The 27,287-nt window shown below is 38.9% G+C and overlaps 1 protein-coding gene and 1 non-coding gene across 2 annotated transcripts; one reads left to right on the top strand and one right to left on the bottom strand.

The window, feature by feature from the left end:
* Positions 1 to 26,580, bottom strand: CGAS (cyclic GMP-AMP synthase). The gene is made up of 5 exons (XM_047102851.1): positions 25,864 to 26,580; positions 17,725 to 17,944; positions 12,192 to 12,428; positions 4,348 to 4,450; positions 1 to 2,062 (listed from the first exon to the last, which is right to left on the bottom strand). The coding sequence occupies exons 1-5, from the start codon at positions 26,494 to 26,496 to the stop codon at positions 1,711 to 1,713; spliced, it is 1,545 nt and encodes a 514-aa protein (XP_046958807.1). The 5' UTR covers positions 26,497 to 26,580; the 3' UTR covers positions 1 to 1,710.
* On the top strand, positions 17,287 to 17,394 carry LOC124529536 (small nucleolar RNA U13). The gene has a single exon (XR_006966420.1). It is a non-coding gene; the product is annotated as a small nucleolar RNA U13 (small nucleolar RNA).
* Positions 26,581 to 27,287: the final 707 nt, after the last annotated feature.

The raw sequence follows: 27,287 nt of genomic DNA, 5'->3' as shown, positions 1-27,287 counted from the left end.
CTCCCCTTGAGTATGCATGGGACCTGTGACTTGCTTCCAACCAAGTGGAATGGTAAAGGAGATGGAGTGTACATGATTATATGTATGGAATTACGTTAAATAAGACAGTAGCACAGCCTCTTGCTGGAGTCTGTCCCTCCCTTGAGCTTTGAAGTGAATTGCCATGTTGTGTGGGCTGCCAATGCTGGGAGACTCACATGGTGAGGAACTGTAGGCAGTTCCTAGCAGCTAAGGGCAACCTCTGGCTGATAGAAAGAAACTGAAGTCCTCAGCCTTAGCAATGTAAATACATAAATACTGCCAACAAATGTGGATCCTTCTCGGTCTGGTCCCAGATGAAACAGCAGCCCCAGCTGACACCTTTATTGTGGCCTTGTGAGACCCTGTGCTGAGCCATGCTCAGAATCTTGATCAACAAACACTGAAATAAATGTGTGTTATTTTAAGCCACGAAATTTGTGGTAACTTGTTATGGAGCAATAGGAAACTACAGAATCCAACCCCTCTACCTCACTATCACCATATAAGCACTCAGTCTATTCCTTTATCCTCCTTAATCATAATTTTGATGACACTGATAGTCAATGGTTATATTACTTTGCCTTCACATACAATTACAGCTGAGCAATATTATCAAATCAGACTTTTCTTGCACACATTTGCTTCCTGGAATTAAAAGTAGTTTTGATTTTTGTTTGTCTAGTTTTCTATTTATTTAGGATTTACTGTCCCCAAAACTTTCCTCCAAATGTCTAATTTTTCTCTTAGTATGTTAAACAGGATATATAAAATGCACAGACTATAAAGGAGAAAACTGATACATTCAACTACATTAAAATTTTAAAACCTTGTTTACTAAAACACCAAAAATGGTAAAGACACTCCACACAATGAGAGAAGTTATTTGTTACACAACCAACAAAGCGTAAGTATCCAAAATATATAAAGAACTACAAAAAATGAGAAAGCAGTAAAATAGCCAATAAGAAAATGTGCAAAATGCATGAATGGGAAAAAGTTAAACAGCAGCTGCTTCTAAGTTGAATGCTGCCTGAGCACAGAGGAGAAAGGGTAACATTTGGAAATAGCAGGTATGGAAGTACCTGTTTCTTTGAGTGTTGTACCATATGCATGTATTGCCTTTTCAGAAATATATATAAAAGTGTTACTAAATATAATAAAAGTAAGTTGTATGTTTTATATTTATCCATGTGCATTATTCTATATTTTGCTATGACATGGATTTCCTGAGACATGTAGAGATGATGTAGACTTTTCATTTCCTTCTTACTGATTCTGGCATATGTGACAAGACATTGCTTCCAAATATGTTTGAGCATTGAACAAAGTCTGCCATTTTTATGGAGGCAATGATCATTTCTAACGTCTCTTGCAAATTTCTACACATTTGTGCTAGGTGAGAAGTGGTGTTTACTAAGTGCTTGATGAATTTAATTCAGGTGGTAAGTATTTTGTCCTTTTCATTCCAGTCTAGTAAAGCTTTTATATTGTAAATACTCCTTTTGCTTCTTTATTCCTTGACTAATCTCATTCCTAGGATAATCAATCTGTTTATACTGATTATAGTTCATTAAGACAAAAGAGTTAAATGATTTACATTCATTTTAGTTAATCATTAATGTGACAAATTTCAAACACTGCAATATTATAAAGTCACTCTAATTCTTGATTCTTTTTAAAAATATAATTTCAAAGTTTATGAAAAACTGGAAATCCATTGTTTCTCTCATATTCAATTTCCTGTGACAGAAATTCTTTACTTATTTTGTCAATTTGGTCCCGAGAGAATAGATTGAATCCAGGAATAAAATAATGCTCAAGATGTTCTATCTTGAGGCACTGAAGAAAGTATGCCACACAGTTATCAAAACAGAGCTCCAGGTCTCTAGTGTGCCAGTGACTGTCTTGTGACTCCTGGGTACATACATGAAAGAAGGCAGTTTTCACATGGTAAGAGGAGAACTTATCCAGTTCCTTTCGGTTTTCAAACTTTATTTTCAATTGTTCTAAAAGATATTTCATTAGTTTTAGACAATCTTTCCTGTTGAATAAAAAAGAAAACCACTTATTTTTATTTATTGATAACCTGCTTCATTCCACAAAAAGCTTTAGGCATGTTACAGGAAAATACAAAGATACAATAAACAGGGGTGCCTGGATGGCTCAGCCGGTTTAAGTGTCCAACTCTGCTCAAGTCATGATCTCACAGTTTGTGAGTTCAAGCCCCACGTCAAGCTCTCTGCTGTCAGCACAGAGCCTGCTTTGGACCCTCTCCCTCTCTCTCTGCCCCTCCCCTGCTTGCTCTCTAAAATACGTAAACATTAAAAAAAAGATACAAAAAAAAAGATACAATAAACAATACAGACATTATAATATATAAAAAATTAAAAATAAAGATATATAATTATAGGGCCATTCTAGAACCTGTTTTCAAGTATATGCTTTCAAGTTTCAAACACATTTTATTCTCCCCTCTTATTTTTAGCTTAAATATTTTATTCTGTCAGGATAGATTCAACTATATGAAACTGGCAGATATTTATTCATCCAGTCATTTAGTACCTAGAAAAATCTCATTTTAATTTTTACAAAATGGGGGCAGATGACTGGCTCAGTCTGTAGAACATGTGACTCTTGATCTCAGGGTCATGAGTTCAAGCCTCATGTTGGGCATATAGCCTACTTAAAAAGATAATAAAATAAATAAATGATTTTTACAAAATGATTTTGTCTTACTAAGCTGCAAATATTTAATTACTCATCCCGTTATTTAGTAGTTAACAAAATTTAATGTTTATAAAACTATTTAGGCTTATTAGAAATATAGGGGCACCTCGGTGGCTCAGTCTGTTGAGTGTATGACTTCGGCTCAGGTCATGATTTCACTGTGAGTTTGAGCCCCAGGTCAGGCTCTGTGCTGACAGCTCAGAACCTGGAGCATGCTTCGGATTCTGTGTCTCCCTCTCTCTCTGTCCTTTCCCCATTCATACTGTCTCTCTCTGCCTCTCAAAAAATAAATAAATGCTAAAAAAAGAAAATTAAAAAAAAAAAGAAATATATTTTTTGGGGGGTGCCTGGCTGGCTAGCTGGGAGGAGGGTACAGTTCTTAATCTTGGGATCATGAGTTCAAGCCCCACATGGGTATAGAAATTACTTAAATAAAACTTTAAAAAGGGGAGGGGGTCCCTGGGTGAGTGGGTCAGTTGGTTAAGCACCCAACTCGTGATTTTGGCACAGATCATGATCTTGTATTTGTGGGTTTGAACCCTACGTTGGGCTCCATGTGGATGGTGTGATGCCTGCCTGGGATTCTCTCTCTCCCTCTCTGGGCCACTCCCCCACTCTCTCTCTCAAAATAAATAAACTTGAAACAATTTTTTAAATTTAAAAAATAAAAAAGATATTTTTCGTTTTTTAACTTAAAATTTTTTATGGTTTTTTTTTTTGAGAGAGAGCAGGGGAGGGGCAGACACACACACACACACACACACACACACACACACACACACAGATAGAATCCAAAGCAGACTTCAGGCTCTAAGCTGTCAGCACAGAGACCAATGTGGGGCTTGAACCCACGAACCGTGAGATCATGACCTGAGCTGAAGTTAGATGCTTCATCAATTGAGCCACCCAGGCGCCCCAGGAAATATATTTTTCTTAGTGCCTGTTTCAAAGCCTACATATGAAGCCTTAATCTCCCGTGCCTGCATGTGGGGCATTCTTGTTTTGACCTTTTAACTTTTGTGACCCTTCTACTAGACAACTTTAGAAACTCGAATGATGAGTTTGAAAACTCTTTTCAATCTCAGCTCTTTACAGTGCATATGTTAACAAGAAAAATAATTACCTCTTAGTGTTGTTCCAAGTAGAGCTAATCAGTCCCTGGCCTTCACCACGAACAAACCATCTCAAAGCAGGCACCAGTATCCAATAAGAGTAATCTTTTAGTCTCCTCCCATTATGTGACATTAATGCTCATTACCTTAAAGCAACCAGACGACTAAGACACATCCAATTGTCGTGGCTAGCCATGGCAAGTGTTCATATCCTCTCACTCTGTCCTACTTCATACAACTATCTGATCCAGGTTCAGGACTTACTATGCTCCCTGGCCTTGCCTTCTAACACTATTTCCTTGGTCCCTTGGATCTGGCTTCCCTGGTTTCACGCTCACACTCTAGATAATACTCCAGGGTCGATCCAGCCATGCGCTGCCCCCAGGACTCAACTCAACAATGATCATCTTCAGATTGGAGCTATGAAATCAACAAAGAATTAAACATTCCATTGGTAATTTGCCACTTAACAAAATAATGAAGTTACCTGCAACACTTCATCCCATTAATTTCACAGCATGTTTTAGATTGTCCATGACTTTTCAAAATGTCCTTTTCAATGTGAGAGAAAGATAGCCGCCACGTTTCTTCTTAATTTCCAAAAAAAAAAAAAAAAAGTACTTTATCAAAAGCATCCATATATAAACAACACAATACTGAAATTATTTCATTAAAATATCACTCTGGAAGATTTCTAAAGGGAGACAGACCAAAAGAAATGAACACATAATGTAATTACATGTTAAAACAAGTGATCTGAAGCAAATATTGGGTTGAAATAGGAAAAATGGAGGGGAGCATCAGGAGCATAATATAGTTAGCATGATAAGATGAATGTATTACCTTTTATATATTGCTAAATTCAGTTTAATATTTTGTTTCAAAAATAATCTGAATCAACTGACTCAAAATTTTTTATTTTTTTATACCATCCTTGCAAGTTTTGGTATTCATGTAAAATGAGCTAGGGAACATTTCCTTTTTTTCTACTCCTTGGGAGAGTTTATATAAGAATAAAATGATTCCCCCCCCCCCCGCCACTTCTAGAGTTTTACCATGGCCATCTCTTTTACATTCGTCTGACTATCCTATTATCTAGTTGTTTTTATACCAGAAATATAGGATTGGTTTGTAATTTAAAAATTAATCAATATACTGTCTCATTAACAGAATAAAGGAAAAACATATGGTCATCTCAATAGAAGCAGAAAATGCAGCTAATAAAATTTAATATATATAATTTAAACAAAAAACATCTCTTAGCAAAGGTAGATTTTAAAAAACCTAGCTATGATAATATAAGGCAAAAAGTTGAGGTTTTCCCTTTGAAATTAGGAAGACAGGATGTTGGTTATCCTCATTTCTGCACTGGCTATCCTAACAAGCACAGTGAGGGAAGGAAAAACAGGGACATAGCACTGGAAAGGGAGAAATAAAGCTATTATTATTGAAAGATGATAAAATTGTATACATAGAAAATACAAAAGAAGCTGGGTGACAGGTACGTGTATGTTCTTCAGTCTACTTTTCTATTGGTTTCAAACTTTTCATAATAAAAAGTTACAACTTCCTATGAGTAAATCTAACAAAATATATACAAAACTTAAATAGAAAACTTTAAAACTTTGGCACAATAACACTGAGATCAATGGAACAGAATAGAGAACCCAGAAATGGACCCACAAACGTATGGCAAGCTAATCTTTGACAAAGCAGGAAAGAATATCCAATGGAATAAAGACAGTCTATTCAGCAAGTGGTGCTGGGAAAACTGGACAGCGACATGCAGAAGAAGGAACCTGGACCACTTTCTTACACCACACACAAAAATAAACTCAAAATGGATGAAAGACCTAAATGTAAGACAGGAAGCCATTAAAATCCTCAAGGAGAAAGCAGGCAAAAACCTCTTTGACCTTGGCCACAGCAACTTCTTATTCAACATGTCTCCAGAGGCAAGGGAAACAAAAGCAAAAATGAACTATTGGGACCTCATCAAAATATAAAGCTGCTGCACAGTGAAGGAAACAATCAGCAAAACTAAAAGTCAACCGATTGAATGGGAGATGATATTTGCAAATGGCATGTCAGATAAAGGGTTAGTATCCAAAATCTATAAAGAACTTATCAAATTCAACACCCAAAAAACAAATAATCCAATGAAGAAATGGGCAAAAGACATGAATACACACTTCTCCAAAGAAGACATCCAGATGGCCAACTGACCCATAATAAATGTTCAACATCACTCATCATCAGGGAAATACAAATCAAAACCACAGTGAAATACCACCTCACACCTGTCAGAATGGCTAACATTAACAACCCAGGCAACAACAGATGCTGGCGAGGATGTGGAAAAGAGGATCTCTTTTGCATTGTTGGTGGGAATGCAAACTGGTGCAGCCACTCTGGAAAACAGTATGGAGGTTCCTCAAAAAATTAAAAATAGAACTACCCTATGACCTAGCAATTGCCCTACTAGGTATTTATCCAAGGGATACTGGTATGCTGTTGTGAAGGGGCACATGCATCCCCATGTTTATAGCAGCACTATCAACAATAGCCAAAGTATGGAAAGAGCCCAAATGTCCATCAATGGATGAATGGATAAAGAAGATGGATATACACACACACACACACACACACACACACACACACACATATATACACAATGAGTATTACTCAGCAATCAAAAAGAATGAAATCTTGCCATTTGCAACTACATGGATAGAACTAGAGAGTATTATACTAAGTGAAATTAGTAAGTCAGAGAAAGAGAAATATAGGACTTCAATCATGAGGACTTTAAGAGACAAAACAGTTGAACATAGGGAAGGGAAGCAGAAATATAAAAACAGGGAGGGGGACAAAACATAAGAGACTTAAATACAGAGAACAAACAGAGGATTACTAGAGGGGTTGTGGGAGGGAGGATGGGCTAAATGGGTAAGGGGCATCAAGGAATCTACCTCTGACATCATTGTTGCACTATTCTAACTAACTTGGAGGTAAATTTAAAAATAAATAAATAGATAAAAAAAAGGAAATTCTAAAACTTCACTGAGAAGTATTAGAGGAAATCTAAATAAATAGAGATGTGCACCCTGTACATGGATTGGAAGACTCATTATTATAAATATATCAAGTCTCCCCAAATTTATCTATAGATTCAATGTACCCTCAATCAAAATTCCAAAAAAAAAAAATGTTTTTGTGGAACTTGACAAGAGGATACCAAAATTTTAATGAAAACACAAAGGCTCAAGAATATCTAAAACACTCTTGAAGAAGGACAAAGTGGGAGAGTTTGCTCTACCAGATATCAAGATTTCTAAAGCTACATTATGTATGATACTATGGTATAGCACAAGGGCAGACAGAGGTTTTAATTGGACAGAATAAAGACTTTAGTAATAGCTACACAATATATAGACAATAAATATATGGAAAAGGCACTGGGCTAGGGGTGCTCATTACTGTATAAATCCATTTATGAAATCCACTTATACCATTCTGGAAAAGGCAAATCTATAGAGATAGTAAACAGATCAGTGGTTGCCAGAGGGTTGAATAAATGAAGCATGGGGGGCTCTTTAAGGTAGTGAAGCTATTATGTAAAGGTAGATACATGATACAATGCATTTGTCAAAATCAGAACAACTCTATAGCACAGTGAACCTTGAAGTATGACAACTTTAAAAAGTCATTTAAGAGGTCAAGTAAGCCCAGGAAATAACGCAGACCAGCAGAAGGGACTCTAACTATATTACAAATGTATGAAACAACCTCCTTGAAGGGGGCTGGTGTAGAAACAAAAAAACCTCCCTGAAGGAGGGGGGTGGAAGCAAAGAAAGTTACTTTGGGAATGTTGTCTCTGAGACTGAAGGCAACAGAAACTGTACATAAGCTCTGTATTCCAGTTGATAACTTAATATAAATACAGGCGGTTACACATAGAAATGTTAGGTATCTGTATACACTGGGGTCACTATATGTATATATATTTCCTTGCTCTTTTAGCTGAGAGTGATGACACCCTGGTAGCAGAGCACGCATAGCACCCTGATCTTGGTTTCTAGTACATTTCCCAATAAAAGGATCCAGGGCTACTTGGAGAAATGGCTGATTCTAGGACTGAAGCAGGAAATACACAAGATGAGCCTGGAGCCTCTTGTAGTTACCAGAAAGTGAGTTAGTACTAAAAACAAAATAAAACAAACTCCACCCCCAACTATGGGGGAGTATGTCAAGGGATACAGCAATCAACTGGAAGAGCTCTCAAAGGCAAAAGCTGAAACAATTTAAACAATAAAATTAAGTGGTACTGGATTATAGCTCAAGATAAAAAAAAAAAATACCCATGAGTGCTTACTAATATGACTGCTTAAGTAAATAAATAAATGGGGAAAAGGAGACAAATCTCCCATGAGGAAGAATTCCAAATAATTTATGTAAATACTGTACTCTAAAAAGGTGGAGCATAACTCCCCCATTCTTTTTTTTTAATGTTTATTTATTTTTGGTGGGGGGAAGACGGGGGGAGGGGCAGACAGAGAGAGATACAGAGAATCCAAAGCAGGGTATCAGCGCAGAGCCTGATGTAGGGCTTGAACCCTCGAACCATGAGATGATGATTTGAGCTGAAGACAGATGCTTACTTACTGAGCCACCCAGGCACCCCAACTCCCCAATTCTTATGTGTGAATTGTGCACAGTGACTTCCAAATAGAATAGTATGAAAAAGGGGAAAAAGAGTAACAGTGGAGAAACCTGACAAATGGCTTACCTCAGCTTGGTTCAACGACAACCATGCTAAGTCATGTTCGTGGCATGTGCCTTTGATAGGATGTGATGAGAAAGGCATTACCTCTGTTGTCTTCCGCCCAAAACCCAGAACTCCAGTTTAATCACAAGAAGACATCAGACACCTATCAATGAGGGACATTTTCCAAAAGACCTGACTGGTGCTCCTCAAAACTATCAAGGGCACCAAAAATAAGGAAAGACTGAGAAACCGTTACAGTTAAGAGGAGCCTAAGATGACATGATGACTAAATGTAATGTGGTACCCTACATAGGATCCTGGAACAGGAAAAGGGAGATTAGGTAAAAACTAAGAATATCAGAATTAAGTATGGGCTTTAGTTAACAATCGATATTTGTTCATTAATTATGACAATGTAGCATATTGATGTAAGATGTTAAAGATAAGGAAACAGGTATGGAGTATATAGGAACTCTACTATCTTTTCAATTTTCCTGCAAATCTAAAACTATTTGAAAGTTAAAAGTTTATTTTTGAAACTACATTGAGATTTCACTTCTTACTTTTTGAATTATTCGCGAAAATTCCAAAGTTTAAGGAGTTTGGTTGCTAAGGCTGAGAGTGAAATAGGTACTCTCATACATGGATGTGGGAATGCAAATTGGGCAGTCCCTATGGGGGTGATCTGGCAATGTCCAGCAGATTTATATATGGATTTACTCCTTGATCAGCTGTAAAAACAGACTGAGAAAAGAAATGAGTGCTACCTTTATATAAAGCCAAAACTCTATCTTCAAAATATCTCACTAACTGAAAAAAGGGAGGTGTACTTTTTATCTTAAAAGATAAAGGTATAGGGGGTGTCTGGATGGCTCAGTTGGTTAAGCATCCGACTTCGGCTCAGGTCATGATCTTGGGTTTCAAGAGTTCGAGCCCCGCATCGGGCTCTGTGCTGATGCTCAGAGCCTGGAGCTTGCTTCCGAATCTGTGACTCCCTCTCTTTCTGCCCTTCTACCACTCATACTCTGTTTCTCAAAAAATACATAAATGCTAAAAAAAAAAAAAAAAAAAAAAAGATAAAAGTATATATTTAGTTACACGACCAAACGAAAAACAATAAAGAGGGTTTCCAGTCAGGGAAGGAGAGAACAGTGTAGAGCAAACATGAATGGAAGCTGTGGTCCTCTAGAAATTACTTTTTCTGTAGCTTTGACTTTGGAACCATGTGAATGCCTTATACATTTATGAGACAAAATTAAGTCAAAATTGAAAATCTAGCATGTAAAATTTAAAACCATAATGAAACAAACAAACCTAACTATTTTGAGTTGGGTAGCTTACCCACCTGGAGAAATTCTTTCAAGTGGATTTAAGCTTGGTATTTTGACTGATCTTTTATCTTAAGAACAAAAGAACTACAAAAAATCTTAAAGTGTTTTTTTTTTCAATTATACTCTTGATAACAATGCTGGTATTATTTTGAAACAGGTAGAAAGATTTTTAAAATTCTTAAAAATTTATAAGTAAAAACCAAACAAATCATACTTTAAAAAATATAGCTTATGAGACCAGAACATTTAAAGTAAAATGTTTGGAAAGAGAAAAACTAAAACAGGTGATATACATGTCTGCAATCTAGTATGAATATTTTCACTGCTAACATGCCCCTCTGTTCAGTCTTTCAGATAGAGATGGGGGTTGAGGGGCATACCTGCCTGAACACAGATCATCTGCAATGATAGGAGGAAAACAACCAAAGGTAATGGAGAGCAAAGGTCAGCTGAGCAACCATCACAAGCATCCACTTTCATCTCAATGCAAGGATGTGACGAACTACCCACAGGGCCACTGAAGGACTCTCTCATCCCTAGTTCGATTTGTCTCCCAGTCTTGCCCACGGCAGTCAGTAGCAGACCACTAAGAGGGTGGTATGGGTCCTGTTAAGATTTCTGTATCACATACAGTGAGGGTTTCTTGGGGCTATTCTAAAAATTTTCCAGGGGTGCAACCCCTCCTTACAGAAAGCTATGTTCCTTTTACAAAATTATGAATAATGATATATGTAATATCCTTTTACAAAACAACTTTTCTTGCAGAAAAGGACTCCTATATATGCACGATATAAAAAGTTATCATGAGTTCACAAAACATAAGCCATCAAACTAAGCATGATCAATGAATTCCAAGATTTGTTCAGAATACTAATTTGTAACGTGGTTCATACATTTCATGATCTTTTCCATATCCCTGGAATCCAGGTGCACTAGGTACCAAAAGTTCTTAATTTATAAGACAAAAATAAAATAATCAGCTAACCTGATTTTAGGTAGACTAACTCAGCCTTGAATGTTTTAGCTGTAGACTAACTCAGAACCTGAATGTTACCCAAGAGCACCATCTGAAAACCTGTTCTTACCTGTGAGGCCAGAGTACACAGGTGAGAAGACCAACTGTAGCTGAGGATGCAAAGGTCTGCTAGCTGCATGAGGAGCAGTGGAAGGGGAAGAAGACAGAAGAAAAGAAGTATGGCTGGGAATGAGAGTCTAGACTCTGATAAATTAATAATATATAACTGCTTGTGCTGAACTAGGGATTTTATTTTTTAATATTTATTTATTAAATAAATAAACAGGGGGAGGGGTAGAGAAAGGGGGATAGAGGATCCAAAGCAAGCTCTGACTTTAGCGAAGCGAGCCCATGTGGAGCTTGAACTCACAAAAAGAACCATGAGATCATGACCTGAGCCAAGGTCGGACGCTCAACCAACTGAGCCACCCAGGTGTCCCATGAACTGGGATTTTACATAAACTGTCTCATTTTTTCTCTTCCCAGAAATTTTCAAGTAGCTTTTTTTTTTAATTTTTTTTTTTTTTAACATTTATTCCTTTTTGAGAGACAGAGCATGAGCAGGGAAGGGGCAGAGAGAGAGGGAGACGCAGAATCCAAAGCGGCTCCAGGCTCCAAGCTGTCAGCACAGAGCCCGACGCGGGGCTCAAACTCACGAACTGCAAGATCATGACCTAAGCCGAAGTCGGATGCTCAACTGACTGAGCCACCCAGGCGCCCCGTAAACTTTCAAGTAGCTTTGAGAGACTTGGTTAACTAGCCCAAGATCACACACCTAGTAAGAGAAGAAGACTCAGGATTCAGATCCAGGGCAGTCTGACTCCAAGGCCAGTACTGCCTTTCTCTATTGAAAACAAACTAAAAATAAACTTGAAATGTGGGTGAGATGATATTTTAAAACCAAGTATTTGATATTACTACTACAACTATGCCCTTTTCAATTTCCTTTCTCACCAAACTCTCATCTTGTAGTCTATTTAGCCTTATGGCTCTTGAAATGCCAACCGCACTATTTACACTGCCCTAGTATTATAACATTAACAGCCCTTGGGTCGCCTGGCTGGCTCAGTCATTAGAGCATGTGACTCTTGATCATGGGGTAGGAAGTTCAAGCCCTATGAACTGGGCATAGAGCTTACGTAAAAAAAAAGAAAAAAGAAAAAAAACACAGACAACTCTTTTATATGTTTTTAAGTTAACCTTCATATTCAAGATACCTTGAAAACCATTTCCTTCCTTTGCATGCTTGGGGACCAGGTAAAATGGCTGCTGTCTTAGACTGCTTCTAACTTTTGTTCCAAGCCAGTCCGTGACTGGCAGGCCATTCTTGGTGCTAGCAGGCCAGCTGGTGTTTAACTCCAAAGCCAGGGTTATATCCACAGATATTTCTTTAGGTTTTCTAATAAGAAGTGTTACAGCAGGACTCCCTCTCTTCTTCCTCTGGACAATGACATCTGTTTAAACACATAAAAGGGAAGACAGCATTTATCAATCCAATTTTCTTTGAAAATACAGGGAAGATAATATATCTGTAATTGGAGATCTATAAAGTGCTAAGTGTAAGGTGCAAATTAGTTCTAAAGCGAAACTGACCCCACAAAGCAAAGTGTTTTCCTCATTTCACCAATATTTATCAATACCTACCATGGGGAAGCATTGTCAAGATTCTGTCTGGTATAAATGATGAGGAGCCCATGAAGACCGTGGGCTTTGGGAGTGCTGTGATTAACTTTTCACTTAAATTTATGGATGGCATTTTGGAGGGAAGCCTGGAGAAGAGACCAGATGAATGGCAGGGAGGAGACAGGCAATCGAGAAGACCACAGCAACAGTCCAACACAGAAGTTGTATGCCTGCAGCATCACAGAGGCAGTAGGCATGAAGACACAGGGAGTGATCCATGTTACTACAGCATTATTCACAACAGCCAAGACATGGAACAACTTAGGTGTCCATGGATGGATGAATGGATACAGAAATTGTGGTACATACATACCATGGAGTATCATTCAGCCCTAGCAAAGAATATCTTGCCATTTGTGACAACATGGATGAACTTGGAGGGCATTACACAAGGTCAAATAAGCCAGACACAGAAAGGCAAATACTGTATGACCTCACTTATATGTGGAGTCTAAAAAAGTAGAATACATAGAAGCAGAGGGTAGGATGGTGGTTACCAGGGGGTTACCAGGGGTTAGAGAGTGGGGGGAAATGGGGAGATGTTAGTCAAAGGGTACAGAGTTACAGTTATGTAGGGCAAGTATGTACAGAGATCTAAAGTACATCATGATGACCATCGTTAACACTACTACACTGTTTACTAGAAATGAGCTAAGAAAGTAGATTTCAGGTACTCTCACCACACACAGAAAAGGCAACTATGTGAGAAGATAAGTTAATTGGCATGGCTGCTGAAATCATTTCACCATGTATATGTGTATTAAAACATCATGTTGTACACCTTAAATACAGTCGACTTTTGAACAACACAGGTCTGAACTGTGCAGGTCCACTTATATGCATTTTTTTTTAGTATAGCACTGCAAATGTATTTTTTCTTCCTTATGATTTTTTTTTTTAAGTTTTTAAATTCCTGTTAGTTAACATACAGTCTAATATTAGTTTCATATATACACTATAGTGATTCAACACTTCCTTACCACATCCAGTGCTCATCACAAGAAGTGCACTCCTTAACCCCATCACCTATTTAACCCATTCCCCCACCCACCTCCCTTCTGGTAACTGTTAATTTGTTCTCTATAGTTAAGAGTCTGTTTCTTGGGGGGCGCGTGGGTGGCTCAGTCCATTAGGCATTCAACTCTTGATTTTGGTTCAGGTCATGATCTCATGGTCATGGGATTGAGCCCCGCATCCTGCTCTATCCTGAGTGTGGAGCCTCCTTGGGATTCTTTCTCCCTCATGTGTGTGCTCTCTCTCTCAATAAATAAATATTTTTAAAATAGAAAAACAAAAAGTCTGTTTCTTGGTCTGCCTTTCTCTTTTTGTCACTTTGCTCCTTGGCCATGATTGTATAGTGATTAGTACTCTGTGTTGTGTCACTCTGCTCCTTTGTTTTATTTCTTAAATTACACATGAGTGAAATCATATTGTATTTGTCTTTCTCTGACTGACTTATTTCACTCAGCATAATACTCTGTAGCTCCATCATGTCATCGCAAATGGCAAGATTTCATTTTTTATGGCTGAATAATATTCCATTGTGTATATATAACACATCTTTTTTTTTTTTTTACATCTTCTTTATCTATTCATCAATCAATGGACACTTGGGCTGCTTCCATATCTTGGCTAATATAAATAATATTGCTATAAACATAGGGGCGCATGTATCCCTTTGAATTAGTGTTTTTGTATTGAGTAAATACCCAGTATTGCAATTGCTGGAGTATATGGTAGTTCTATTTTTAACTTTTTGAGGAACCTCTCTACTGTTCCAGAGTGGCTGCATCAGTTTGCATTCCCATCAACAGTACACAAGAGTTCCTTTTTCTCCACATCCTCGCCAACAACCGTTGTTTCTTGTGTTTTTGATTTTAGCCATTCTGATAGGTGAAGTGATACCTCATTGTAGTTTTGATTTGCATGTCCCTGATGGTAAGTGATAATGAGCATCTTTTCATGTGTCTGTTGGCCATCTGCATGTCTTCTTAGGAGAAATGTCTGTTCATGTCTTCTGCCCATTTTTTAATTGGATTATTACTTTATATATTTTGGATACTAACCCTTTATCAGATATGTCATTTGTAACTATATTCTCCCATTCTGTAGGTTGCCTTTTAGTTCTGTTGATTGTTTCCTTTACCGTGCAGAAACTTTTTTATTTAGACGCAGCAATCCCCTTTGATTTTCTTTAACATTTTCTTTTCTCTCGCTTACTTTACTGTAAGAACATAGTATATGATACATATACAAAATGTGTGCTAATCAACTGTTTATGTTATTAGTAGGGCTTCCAATCAACAGTAAGCTCTTGGTAGATAAGTTTTGTTAACTTATACACAGATCATTATGTGTATTTTTTGTTAAGTTATACATAGATTATTATGTGTATTATACACAGATTTTCGACTATGTGGGGTGGTGCCCCTAACTGTCCTGTTGTTCAAAAATCAACAGTATATAGAGATTGTATTTTTTTTTTTAAAGACACAAGTAGCAGAAGTGAGAGGAATTAAAGAGGTTCAAATAAACAGAACTAGTAGATGGACTAAATCTGTAAGGAAGAAGGTAGAAGTCCGGAATGCCATCCCAGGATTTTGGCCTGAGAAATGAATGATGTCGATTTGATTCTTCAATATGGAATAATCAAAAGGAAGAAAGATTGGGCTGAGATGTATTTCATTTTAGACACACTGAGCTCTAGGTGTTTGGAGAACACCCAACAGGAGATGGCTACTGGGCTGGTGGCTTTGGTGGTCAGAAATTCAGTATCTCTAGATGAGAGATACTGGCTTTGGGATTGGGAGGTATACACGCAATAGATAGAGACTACTCCCAGATAAGACTTCTGGAAGGGACCATAATGAGAGAGAAGAAAGAGGACCAAGGAGAAAATCCTGGAGAATGCCCTCATTTTGCTATCACTAAATCTGTAAAACTACCCACTTTTTACCCATTATATCCTTCTACCCTCCCATTACTACTGAGGAAGCATACACCCCCCTTTCAAAGGCTACCCCTGCACATGGTGTCTGGATTCCTTCTTTCTTACCTTCTTAACTACCTTGTTTTTTCAACTGTTCCCTCTCTCCTCCATCAGTGGGTGCCCCCTCCCTACTGGATCATTCCTGTCTTTATACAAAGGATTCCAGTATCTCTCATTCTAAAATATGCCTCTCTTGACCCAACCTACCTCTTCCCCATGCTTACTCACCTTTCTATGTCCTTTACAGCTGAAACTTTGTAAAGATATGCCTACACACACCCCAGTGAAACTGCTAAGTCCAAGTTACCAACTCCCACAAAACTGAAGACTAAATCCAGTGGTTTTCCGAATGTCAGTAGCACTCTACACACTGACCACTCATTCTGCACTTAGTCTCCTTTTGCTCCTTCTCTTCTCAACCTCTAATGGGATCCTCTTCTTGCCACTCTGCTTAACACTGCAACTCCCCCTCCCCCATCCTATTGCCAACACTTTTCACCACAGGACTTACTACTTTCTAGTAGTGAAGATAATTATGTTTTCCATTTGTTATGAATTATATGTCTGTCCCTACATAACTAAGGTACAGAAGGGTGAGGATCTTCATTTATTTGTTCATTACTATATCCCAAACACCTAGAACATCTGGCACATTCGATGATCAATGAATACTGATTCATGAATAATCAATGCTCTCTGCCTATGTGGTCTCATCCACTGCCAATGCCATTTATGTGTTGACATATAGCCCAAACATATCCTCTGAACTTCAAACCCATATCCAATTACATACTTGATACACTCACTTCAACGTATCACAGGAATCTCTAACTTAAAATCTCCAAAGCCAAAAACTCCTAATCCATACCCTAAAATACATTCCTCCTCAGTCCTTCCCATTAGAAAAGGGCACAATCAATCCACACAGGTGCTCAATCAGAAACCTGGAGGCCTTCTTTAATTCAGTCCTCTTGAACCCCCAACACTTAATCCAGAAGTAAGCATTGCTACAGCTTGGATGTGTCTGCTTCTCTCCATTCCCACCTCCATCGAAGCCACCACTATCTTTCACCTGAATTACTTCAATGTCTTCCTTTTTCTTTCCTTTTTTTATTTGCCTTTTTATAATATCTTCTCCAGAGAAGCCAGAGTAAACTTTTAAAAATACAAAGCAAATCATCACTCCCTAATTAAAACTTGATTTCTCAATGAGCATGGTATCAATCTGAATTCATTTCCAGGATCTACAAGTCCTTGCAGTATGGTCCCTGGCCACCTCTTCAACTGCATTTCATGTCACTCTTCCCCTTGTCCACATCGGCCTCTTTTTGTTCCTTTAACTTGCCAAGCTCTCTTCAGCCTTGGGGTCTTACTCCATCCCAGTTGCTACTACTTCTCCCAGTTCATTCCCTTCAGAGCACTTAATGTAATTTGTGTTTACAAGCTTCAAGAGGGGATTTCATGCAATCACATGTAACCAGTGGCACAGGCAGCCATTCAGTGAATATCCAATGAAAACCAAACTGAACAAATCAACCTTTAGGAAGAACACCAAGAAAATGTAGTAACTAAAATCAAGAGCAAAGAGTTGTTTCTAAGAAGAAGTGGTCAACAAGGAGGTTAAGAAAGATCAGGAAAGGATCCTTTTGTAGTTCATTAGTGTGATGACTGGGTGTCCAAGCTGCTGTGTGACAGACATGTGCCTCACTCAAGCCCTGTTATGAAGTAGGCACTTTACCTCTCTGATGTGGGGAGAAAAAAAAGATCATGAGAGGAGTGTACATTGGCAATTAGTAGGTATAATTAGACCTTTAAGAATCAAAAGCCAAGGAGCACCTGGGTGGCTCAGTCAGTTGAGTGTCCAACTCTTGGTTTCAGCTCAGGTCATGATCTCACAGTTCTTGAGATCAAGCCCTGAGTCAGGCTCCATGCTGACAACTTGAAGCCTGGGATTCTCTCTCTTTCTCTCTGTCCCTCCCCTGAGCACACACATGAGCATCCTCTCTCTCTGTCTCTTTCTCTCCCCCTCTCAAAATAAATAAAGTTTTCAAAAAAGAATCAAAAGTCAAAATTCTTACCTTCAATGTTTTCAATTTCTTTCTTAATGATTTTCCTAAACTTCAACAGCATCTTAGAAGCTGATAATATTTCCCCTTCTAAAAACGGACTCAGAGGATTTCCTTTAGGATTTCTTTTGAACTTCACAAAGTAATATGCACCACTGTTGCGATACTCTTCTAGCTGAATTCTGGAGACCTCCAGTTTGAACATAATATCAAATTCATTAGGAGCAGAAATCTAAGGAATAGTAAAAAATACTCGCTTGTGAATATTTTCCAAGCAACACAATTTTTTTCTTGAAATTTCTGCTTAAAACCCCCACTCTGAAAAGCAAGATCCCTAATATTTATACCCTCGGGGAGTGGGACTGGTGGAGCGAAGAGAGCATTGTTGCTTTGGTTGGTAGGTTCCATACCCTTTTTTTAAAACCAAGAGTATGCGAGGCGCCTGGGTGGCTCGGTGGGTTAAGCGTCCAACTTCGGCTCAGGTCATGATCTCACGGTCTGTGAGTTTGAGCCCTGCGTCGGGCTCTGTGCTGACAGCTCAGAGCCTGGAGCCTGTTTCAGATTCTGTGTCTCCCTCTCTTTCTGCCCCTCCCCTGTTCATGCTCTGTCTCTCTCTGTCTCAAAAATAAATAAACGTTAAGAAAAAATTTTTTAAAAATAAAAAAATAAAACCAAGAGTATGCATTATTTTTATAATTTAGAATAATTTTAAATGATATCATGCAAGCTTTAAAAATCTGTACCAGTTTTTTTCTGAAATTACAGAATAATAAAATTAAAAACCTTTAAGTGCTATTTTTTATGTGACAAGACACACACTCCAGCCACCCTCTTGTCACAGTGGTCTAAAAAAAATGTGTGTAGCCATGTGCTGGCTAGTTGAGCAAAGGCCTTCTCATTATAGTTTCTGGTCACCCAAGTGAGTGTTAGTTCCAACTCATAGTGTCTTTAACCACAGCATTTTAGGAGCATCAAAGAATCTTTTTCATCCTCACAATAATAAATGAATCAGCAATTATAATAAATGATCATTTTTCTTATATTAAAAATGCCACAAAGGGACATGTGGGTGGCTCAGGTGGCTGAGCATCTGACTGTTGATTTCAGCTCAGGTCATGATCCCAGGGTCATGGGATTGAGCCCCACGTTAAGATTCTCTTTCTCCCTCTGCCCCTCTCCCTGACTCATGTTCTCTCTCTAAAATAAAATAAAATAACATAAAATAACATAACATAACATAAAATAAAATAAAATAAAATAAAATAAAATAAAATAAAATAAAATAAAATAAAATATTTAAAAAGCTACAGGGGGAGACTGGGTGGCTCAGTCGGTTAAGCGTCAGGCTCTTGATTTCATCTCAGGTCATGATCTCATGGTTTGTGGGATTGAGCCCCATGTTGGCCTCTTTACTAACAGCTCGGAGCCTGCTTGGGATACTCTCTCTCTCCCTTTCTCTCTGCCCCTCCCATGTGCACACATGTGCGTATTCTCTCTCTCTCCCAAAATAAATACACATTTAAAAAATAAATAAATAAAATTTAAAAAGCCACAAATCTTTCATTAGTCAGGAGCATGCTTCAAGTACAGCTATTGGACTGTACTGTTCAAGAAGGTACCTATATGTCTAGTGACCATGTGAAACATGGCTAGTCCAAATTGAGATGTACTGTCCCAAATACCAAATTGTGTCCTCCAAAAATTAATATATTGAAGCCCTAGCCCCAAATGTGACTGTACTTGGAGACAGGGCTTTTGGGAGTTAATTAAGGTTAAATGAGATCATGAGGGTAGGGTTCTAATCTAATAGGATTGGTGGCCTTCAGAGGAGGAGGAAGAGGAGGAGAAGGAGGGAGATCCCTTTCTCATTGCCCACACATAAAGAACAGAATGAGGACCCAGGGACAAGGTGGCTGTCTGTAAGCCAGGAAGAGTCCCCACCAAAACCTAACCATGCTAGCACTCTGATCTTGGACTTCCAGCCTCTAGAACTCTAAGAAATTTGTGTTGTTTAAGCCATTCAGTTTAAAGTATTTTTGTTATGGCAGCCTAAGCTGACTAGGGTATAATATGAGGGTCAAACACTTGGAAGTGACATCAGTGGGAATGAATTAAGAGCCTCTGAAAATCCACTCTTCCATAAAAGCAACAAGAACATGGGCAGAAATGGTCAATTCAATTTTTCAGGTCTGTAAATTAACCAAAGGCTTGCAACAATCCAGGGAGGCTTTATTCAAGAAAAATGGCTGAATCCCAAAAGGAACTGTGAACTTTGTGGGCACTACCCTGTTCTCATCCACAGAGCACAGAAAGTTCTCTTATTCCCATTCACTCTCAGAAACCCTCCACCAAGAAGTAGCTACTATTCTAACAACATAGATGAGGTTCACCTGTTTGGAAACACCATATAAACTGAATCATATAAAATGTACTCTATTACATGTGACTTCTTTCGCTTAACATGTTTTATGAGATTTACTTGTTACATGTATTGGTAGTTTGTTCTTTTTCATCTTATGAAACATTCCATTGAATTAATGCAATTTATCACAATACACTTACTTATTCTGTTGTGAGTATTTGGGCCATTTCCAGTTTTTAACTATTACAAAGCTGTTCTGAGCATTCTTATATATGCCTTTTGGTGGACATGAGCACTCATTTCTATTGTGTATATGCCTAGCAGAACTGCTGGACCACAGGATAAGCATGTCTTTAACTTTAGAAGAAAGTGTCAATTTTCTAAAAGGGTTGTACCAATGTATCCTCCCTTTATCAAGGTAAGGGAGTTTCAGTTGCTCCACATCTTCTCCAAGATGGAATTGTCAAGTCTAAAAAATTTAGCCATTCTAGTGGATACATGTGTAGTAGAATCACATCATGGTTTTAATTTACATTTTCCTGATGATTAATGATGTTGAACATCTTTTGTGTTTGTTGCTATTTGGATTATATACTAAAGCATCTATTCAAGTCTTTTGCTCAATTTTAAATTGGTTTGTCTATCTTTTTCTTACTGATTTGTACTAGTCCTTTGTCATATGTACATATTGAGAGTATATGTTTAAGCATCTGTTTTTGTACAAACTAAAGATGTCATATGTACATATTGAGAGTATATGTTTAAGTATCTGTTTTTGTACAGAGAGAATCTGTTTAAGAAATATTTGTACATCCTATTATTATGAAGACATTCTTCAATGTTTTTTCTAGAAACTTTGTTGTTTTGCCTTTCATCTTTAGGTTTATTATATATCTTTAAAATTGTTTTTTAATGTTTCTTCATTTTTGAGAGAGAGAGAGAGAGAGAGACAGAGAGAATGAGCAGCGGAGGGGTAGACAAAAGAAACACAGAATCTGATGCAGGCTCCAGGCTCTGAGCTGTCAGCACAGAGCCCAATGCAGGGCTCGAACTCACGAACAGTGAGATCATGACCTGAGCCAAAGTAGGATGCTTAACTGACTGAGCCACCCGGGTGCCCTATTATACATCTTGAATTAATTTTTGTGTATCATGTGTAGTAGGTGGGTGTCAAGTACATACAACTGACCAATACTGATTACTGAAAAAAGTCATCCTTTCTCCCACTGAATTACACTACTGCATATATTTTGTATTGAATTGAATTATATATGCAGGTCTGTTTCAGGACTTTCTACTCAACTGGCCTATTTATCTATCATTGCACCAATAATAACTGCTTAATTAGGGTAGTTTTATAGTAAGTCTTGCTCCTTGGTAGGGAAATCCTCCAACATTTTCTCCTTTAGAACTGTCTTGGCTATTCTAGGTCCTTTGCATTTCCACATAAATTGTATAATTAGCTTGTCAATTTAAACAAAAAAATTGATGGGATTTTGACTGAACTGCATTGAATCTATACAGATCAACTTGAGGAAAACTGAACATGATATAGATTTCCATTTATTTAGTCCGTTTTCAAATTTACTCAGCAATGTTTTGAAATTTTTATCATCTTTAGCAAGTTATTCCTAAAATATTTGATGTTCTTGATGCTATTTAAATGGTATTTTTACATTTCATTTGCACTTTTGTTGTTAGAATATTGAAGTACTTTGATTTCTGTTTACTGACTTTGTATCCAGTAACCCTGATAAATTCACTGATAACAGTTGAGTAACACAGATTTGAACTGGGTAGGTCCACTTATACATGTTTTTGTTGCTTTTTTTAAAAATAGTACAGTATTGTAAATGAATTGTGTCTTCCTCATGACTTTCTTAACATTTCTTTCCTTACTTTATTGTAAAATACAGTATATAATACATGTAACATACGAAGTATGTATTATTCATACTGTTCATCAAAAAGGCTTCCAGTCCACAGTAGACTCTTAGTAGTTAAGTTTTTGGGGACTCAAAAGTTATACGCAGATTTTTAACTGCATGGGTGGGGAAGGGTTGGTGCCCCTAGCCCCTGTGTCGTTCAAGGATCAACGGTATTTCTAATAGTTTGTACAAAAATTCAATAAAGTCATCTGCATAAGTAAGTTTTATTACTTCTTTTCTGATCTTAAGCATCTTTTCTTTTTCCTGCTTTGTTACATGGGCTCTATGTATTCCTTTATTTCCTCTTTTCTTGTTCAACATTATGTTTGTAAGATTCATTCATGTTGTTGCATGTGGTTGAAGTTTATTTCTTTACTGGTTAATGTACCACTGGCTAAAACCACTACAATTACTTGATTTCTATATAACCTTTCACTCAGCCCAAACTATATGATTAGTAAAATGCAAAGAGGCAAAGAGAATATTATAGAATGGCAATTACACAGAGAATTTCTACAAGAAATCTTCCAAATTTCATCTAGAACTTGACAATATTACAATAATATATATGAATAAAAATGTGTCAATATGGAACCAAGTAAATAAATTACTGAGGGGTATATTTTGTATCTGTCCTTTTAACAATTAGAAAGAGTGTGGAATCCAATTTTGAAATCCAAGTGTATGCATAGCAGAAGAAAATATACCAAAATGATAACAGTTAATAAAATAAACAGGAATAATATTGCTCTGCTTTATCCTTTTCCTAATTTCCCAAGGACATCAACATGGAAGAGGGGTGAATATGGAAAAGGCTGAGAAAAGTGGTATGTAGGTGGGAATAGCCATGGGAGCCTGCTAGAGGATTAACTGCTAGAGCCAGGCACTGAATCAACTCTACAATGAATATATATATATATATATATATATATATATATATATATATATATTATAATCAGTTTTTAAAAATCAATACATGTTTTAGATAAAACAAACTTCATTCCATTTCTTCCATCAGTGCATGATTTTAAAAAGGAGGGGCAGGGCACGTGGGTGGCTCAGTCGGTTAAGCGGCCGACTTCGGCTCAGGTCATGATCTCACAGTTTGTGGGTTCGAGCCCCACATCAGGCGCTGTGCTGACACCTCAGAGCCTGGAGCCTGCTTTGGATTCTGTGTCCCCCTCTCTCTCTGCCCTTCCCCACTTGTGCTTGCGCTCTCTCTCTCTAAAAAATAAACATCAAAAAAATTAAAAATTTTTTAAATAAAAAAATAAAAATAAATAAAAAGACAGGGCACCTGGCTGGCTCAGTCATAAGAGCATATGACTCTTGATCTGAGGTTGTAACTTCAAGCCCCATGCTGGGTGTAGGGATTACTTAAATAAAACTTAAAAAAAAAAACAATGGGGCACCTGGGTGGCTCAGTTGGTTGGGTGTTGGACTCTTGATCTCAGGGTCCTGAGTTTAAGCCCCATGGGGTTATAGCGCTTACTTTAAAAAAAAAAAAAAAAAAAAAAAAAAGGAGACTGGCTCTGATTGGAAACTGTTCTTTTTTAAAAAAAAATTTTTTTTAACGTTTATTTATTTTTGAGACAGAGCATGAACGGGGGAGGGTCAGAGAGAGAGAGGGAGACACAGAATCTGAAACAGGATCCAGGTTCTGAGCTGTCAGCACAGAGCCCGATGTGGGGCTTGAACTCATGAACTGCGAGATTATGACCTGAGCCGAAGTTGGACGCTTAACTGACTGAGCCACCCAGGCACCCCTGATTGGAAACTGTTCTTTAAACATCTTATTCTGCCTGGGTGGTTCAGTCAAACATCCAACTGCAGCTCAGGTCATGTTCTCACAATTCATGGGTTCGAGCTCCACATCAGGCTCTCTGGTGTCAATGCATACATAGCCTGCTTCAGATCCTGTCTCCCTCTCTCTCTGCCCGTCCCCCATGTGTGCACGTTCTCTAAAAATAATCATTCTTTTTAAGTCTTATTATCCCATCCATATAATTGAACAGATTGATACTTATACAATAAGAATTACACTTAATGGGCCACCTGGGTGGCTCAGCCCGTTAAGCGACTGACTCTTGATTTTGGCTCAGGTGATGACCTCATGGTTCTGGAGTTCAAGCCCTGAGACCAGCTCCAGGCTGACAGTGCAGAGCCTGCTTGAGATTCTCTGTTTCTCCCTGCTCTCTTTCTCTTGTGCACACACGCTCGCTCTCTCGCTCTCTCTCTTGAAGAATCATACTTAAGACAATCTAATGAAAGTTTTGCTCACTTGGCTTTCAAAAAACTTTTAGATGGAATTATAAAGTCTTCAGTGCTAAAAGAGTTTAAGATTCAAAAACTGATACATACACTGTCTTTTTGACAATAAACAAAAACATCACTGAGTCCACACCAATGAAATGAACAGCTGTTTAAGCTACAATTTATATAAAACGTTCTGTGACAATGGAGTTTAAAATCTAGGTGGCAGTCAAAACAAAAAATATATGAAAGGTTTAATTTCACTGAAAGCTATCAGGTTAAATGCTTATAATGGGAATGAAATCTGAATCTGCTACCCTGAGAAGGCAGAGGTGTTAAGAGAGACCATCCATCTTTTCTTCTTGAGCACATTCATTCATTCATTTGCTTGAATGCTTGCTATGTGTTAAGGCTTAGAGATACAAAGATGCACAATATTTGGCTTGCTATCTTAAGAGTTTATAATCCTAAATCCTAAATCTAGAGTTTAATAATCATCTACTTCTGGAGAGCAGTTAACTGAATAAAGCCAATATGTAACTCTAAAATAAATTACAATTACCTAATAAGGAAATATTCTCAGCCTCAGTTTCTGTTCATGCTACTCCTAAGATCTTATACAGATCTAACAGAGGTGCACGGTCCAGCCCTGAAAAATCTGACAGTTTAAGCCAAAACACAACTAGAAATCTGTCACCGGTCAGGAAACAAACTCCAGTCAGGAACCTGTTCCTAAATCTTCAATTCATACTGGAATGAAGATAATTCAGCCACACACAAATGGGGTGTGGAATACATACTTAAAAACAATCACATTGGATGTGTATTTAGGGAGTACGCTTTTTTAGTATCTACAGATTTTCTCTTAATTTTTAAAGAACATCACTCAACGGGGTGCCTGGGTGGCTCAGTCGATTAAGCCTTGGACTTCAGCTCAGGTCATGATCTCACAGTTTGTGAGTTTGAGCTCCGCATCGGGCTCTGTGCTGACAGCTCAGAGCCTTCATGAAGCCTGCTTCGGATTCAGGTCTCCCTCTCTCTCTGCCCCTCCCCTGCTCACACTCTGTCTAATAACTGAATGAACGTTTAAAAAAGTAAATAAAAAATAAGGAACATCACTCACTGTGAGCTTCCTATGACATCTGTATAAGAAATTGGGGAGAGAGGAAGCTGGGAGCAGCTGGAAGATGTTTTTCCTATGCAGTTTTTCCCATAGGAAAATGTTCTTAGATATACTAATTTTGTGGAATTTTTCACAGACCACTCCTAATTATCCAACTCAGAATTTGACTAGGGAACACCAAGTATAGCACTGTTACAGAAACTCAGTACAAAGCTGCTTGCATGAATGAATCCATATATTTGAATTCCCCCCAACAGCAGGGTCTTGACAGGGTCTCGTGGGATGTATAGATGGAGAAACGAGCAACTGTTCCCCTTTTGGGGTACAACTATGTCACAGGCCACAAGAGAACAAGAGTCTGAGTTACTTTCGAAGGGAAGTGAGGGAACGTGGGAGTTGGGACTATCGACAGGCTGGGGAGAGGGACGAGGAAAAATGGGCCCAGCTAGCCACGGGAACCGGAGGGGAGGCGCTGGACTGCTCACCTTCACATGCTCGTAGTAGCTTCCGGTGCGCAGCAGCCCGACGTCTTTGAATTCGGAATCACAGCTCTTCAAGCCCCGCAGCAGGTGGTCCACAACCTTGTTCACAGTCTCAGCCGCCAATGAGATTTCCTGGCGCCTCAGCCTCAATTTGTCTAGCACCGCCCGGGGATTCCAGCCGCCGGGCGCCGCCCCCGAAGCTGAAACTAGCGGGCCAGGGCTGGGAAACTCCGTGGGCTCTGGCGGGGGTCTCTGCTCCCCAGCGGCGCGCGCGCTGCCCCTGCGGCGAGAACTAGCCCTGGAAAGGGGCGGCCCCGCCGCCGGAGGCCCCAGCTTCGCCGCCGGAACCGCCTGTCCCTCCACCGCGTCCTCAGCGTCCAGAAGCGCCTTTTTGGCGCGGGCACCCCGCGCGCGTACCTGGGGTCTCTCCGGGGAGCCGGGGGTGCTCCTCCTCTGCAGGGATCCCGATGCCCCGACTGCGCCGCACTTCCGTGAGTTGGGTCGGGTAGCCCCAGGGGCGGACGGAGATTCGATGGGCTCCTCCCGGAGACTCTTCACTCCCTGAGCCGAAATCTTGGAGGTAGCGGTCGCGGCCTTTGAAGCTGTCCTCGTGGCCTTTCCGCCCCGGTGATCCATGGCTGGCGCTCTCTGCTCCCCGAAAGCCGGGAGACTCGGCTTCGCGAAAAGGCCGAGGGAGGAGAAGCCAGCAGTCAGAGCGAGAAATGAAACTTAAAAATCTGGCGGGAACGCAGGAAACAGGGCGGGGAGCACGCACCCTGGGTGAACGCTGGGAGTTCCCTGGGAGCTACGCCCCGCCCACGGTGGTGCGAAAGATGCTAACTTTCTCACCCGGCAGTACAAGCGACGTGGCTGGGCGGGAAAGCACGCTAAAGCGGAGGGAAGCAGAAAACACTTTCCGGAGCTTTGAAACAAAGTTTGACGGATTTGCTCGCTTCCTGCCTCAAAGGATTTTGGAGAACTACAGACCTTCTTGCACAATGAAGTTGGCAGAGAAACTTTTTATTTTTATTTTTTTATTAATAAAATTTTTAAATTTTATTTTTGAGAGAGATGGAGAACCAGCAGGGGAGGGGCAGAGAGAAGGGGAGGGATCTGAATTCACAAACGGTGATATCATGACCTGAGCCAAAGTCAGCCGTTTAACCGGCTGAGCCACCACCTAGGCGCCCCGACCGAGAAACTTTATAAATGTAAGTTTAAGTGAGGGTTCTTTTTTAGTAACGAGAAATAGGAAATGTTCAACTTTTACAAGGTGGGAATGAATTGAGAACTGCAATTGGAATAAATATTTCATTTTATTTGACTTTTTGAAAGCTCACACAGTCTTAAATTGTGTAGTTCTTATCCGTGAATTTTACCCATTGGTTCTCAAATCCCATCAAAAATTGGCACTTGCGCCTGGATGG

The sequence above is a fragment of the Lynx rufus genome, unplaced genomic scaffold (genome assembly GCF_022079265.1).
Source record: "Lynx rufus isolate CCGP_SWC_20201006 ecotype Redwood Valley unplaced genomic scaffold, mLynRuf1.p SCAF_6, whole genome shotgun sequence".
Lineage (NCBI taxonomy): Eukaryota > Metazoa > Chordata > Mammalia > Carnivora > Felidae > Lynx > Lynx rufus.
Note: the sequence above shows the minus strand (reverse complement) of the source record. Positions and strands in the feature narration are given on the sequence as shown.

Bases quoted from the DNA above. Each gene is read 5' to 3' on its own strand.
- CGAS (XM_047102851.1), bottom strand. From the start codon at position 26,496: ATGGATCACCGGGGCGGAAAGGCCACGAGGACAGCTTCAAAGGCCGCG. The intron at 4,451-12,191 runs GTATCTTGAATA...TTGGAAATTAAG, and splicing joins GGAAGGAAATGGTTTTCAAG to AAGAAACGTGGCGGCTATCT. The intron at 2,063-4,347 runs GTAACTTCATTA...TTTATTCAACAG, and splicing joins AATGGGATGAAGTGTTGCAG to GAAAGATTGTCTAAAACTAA.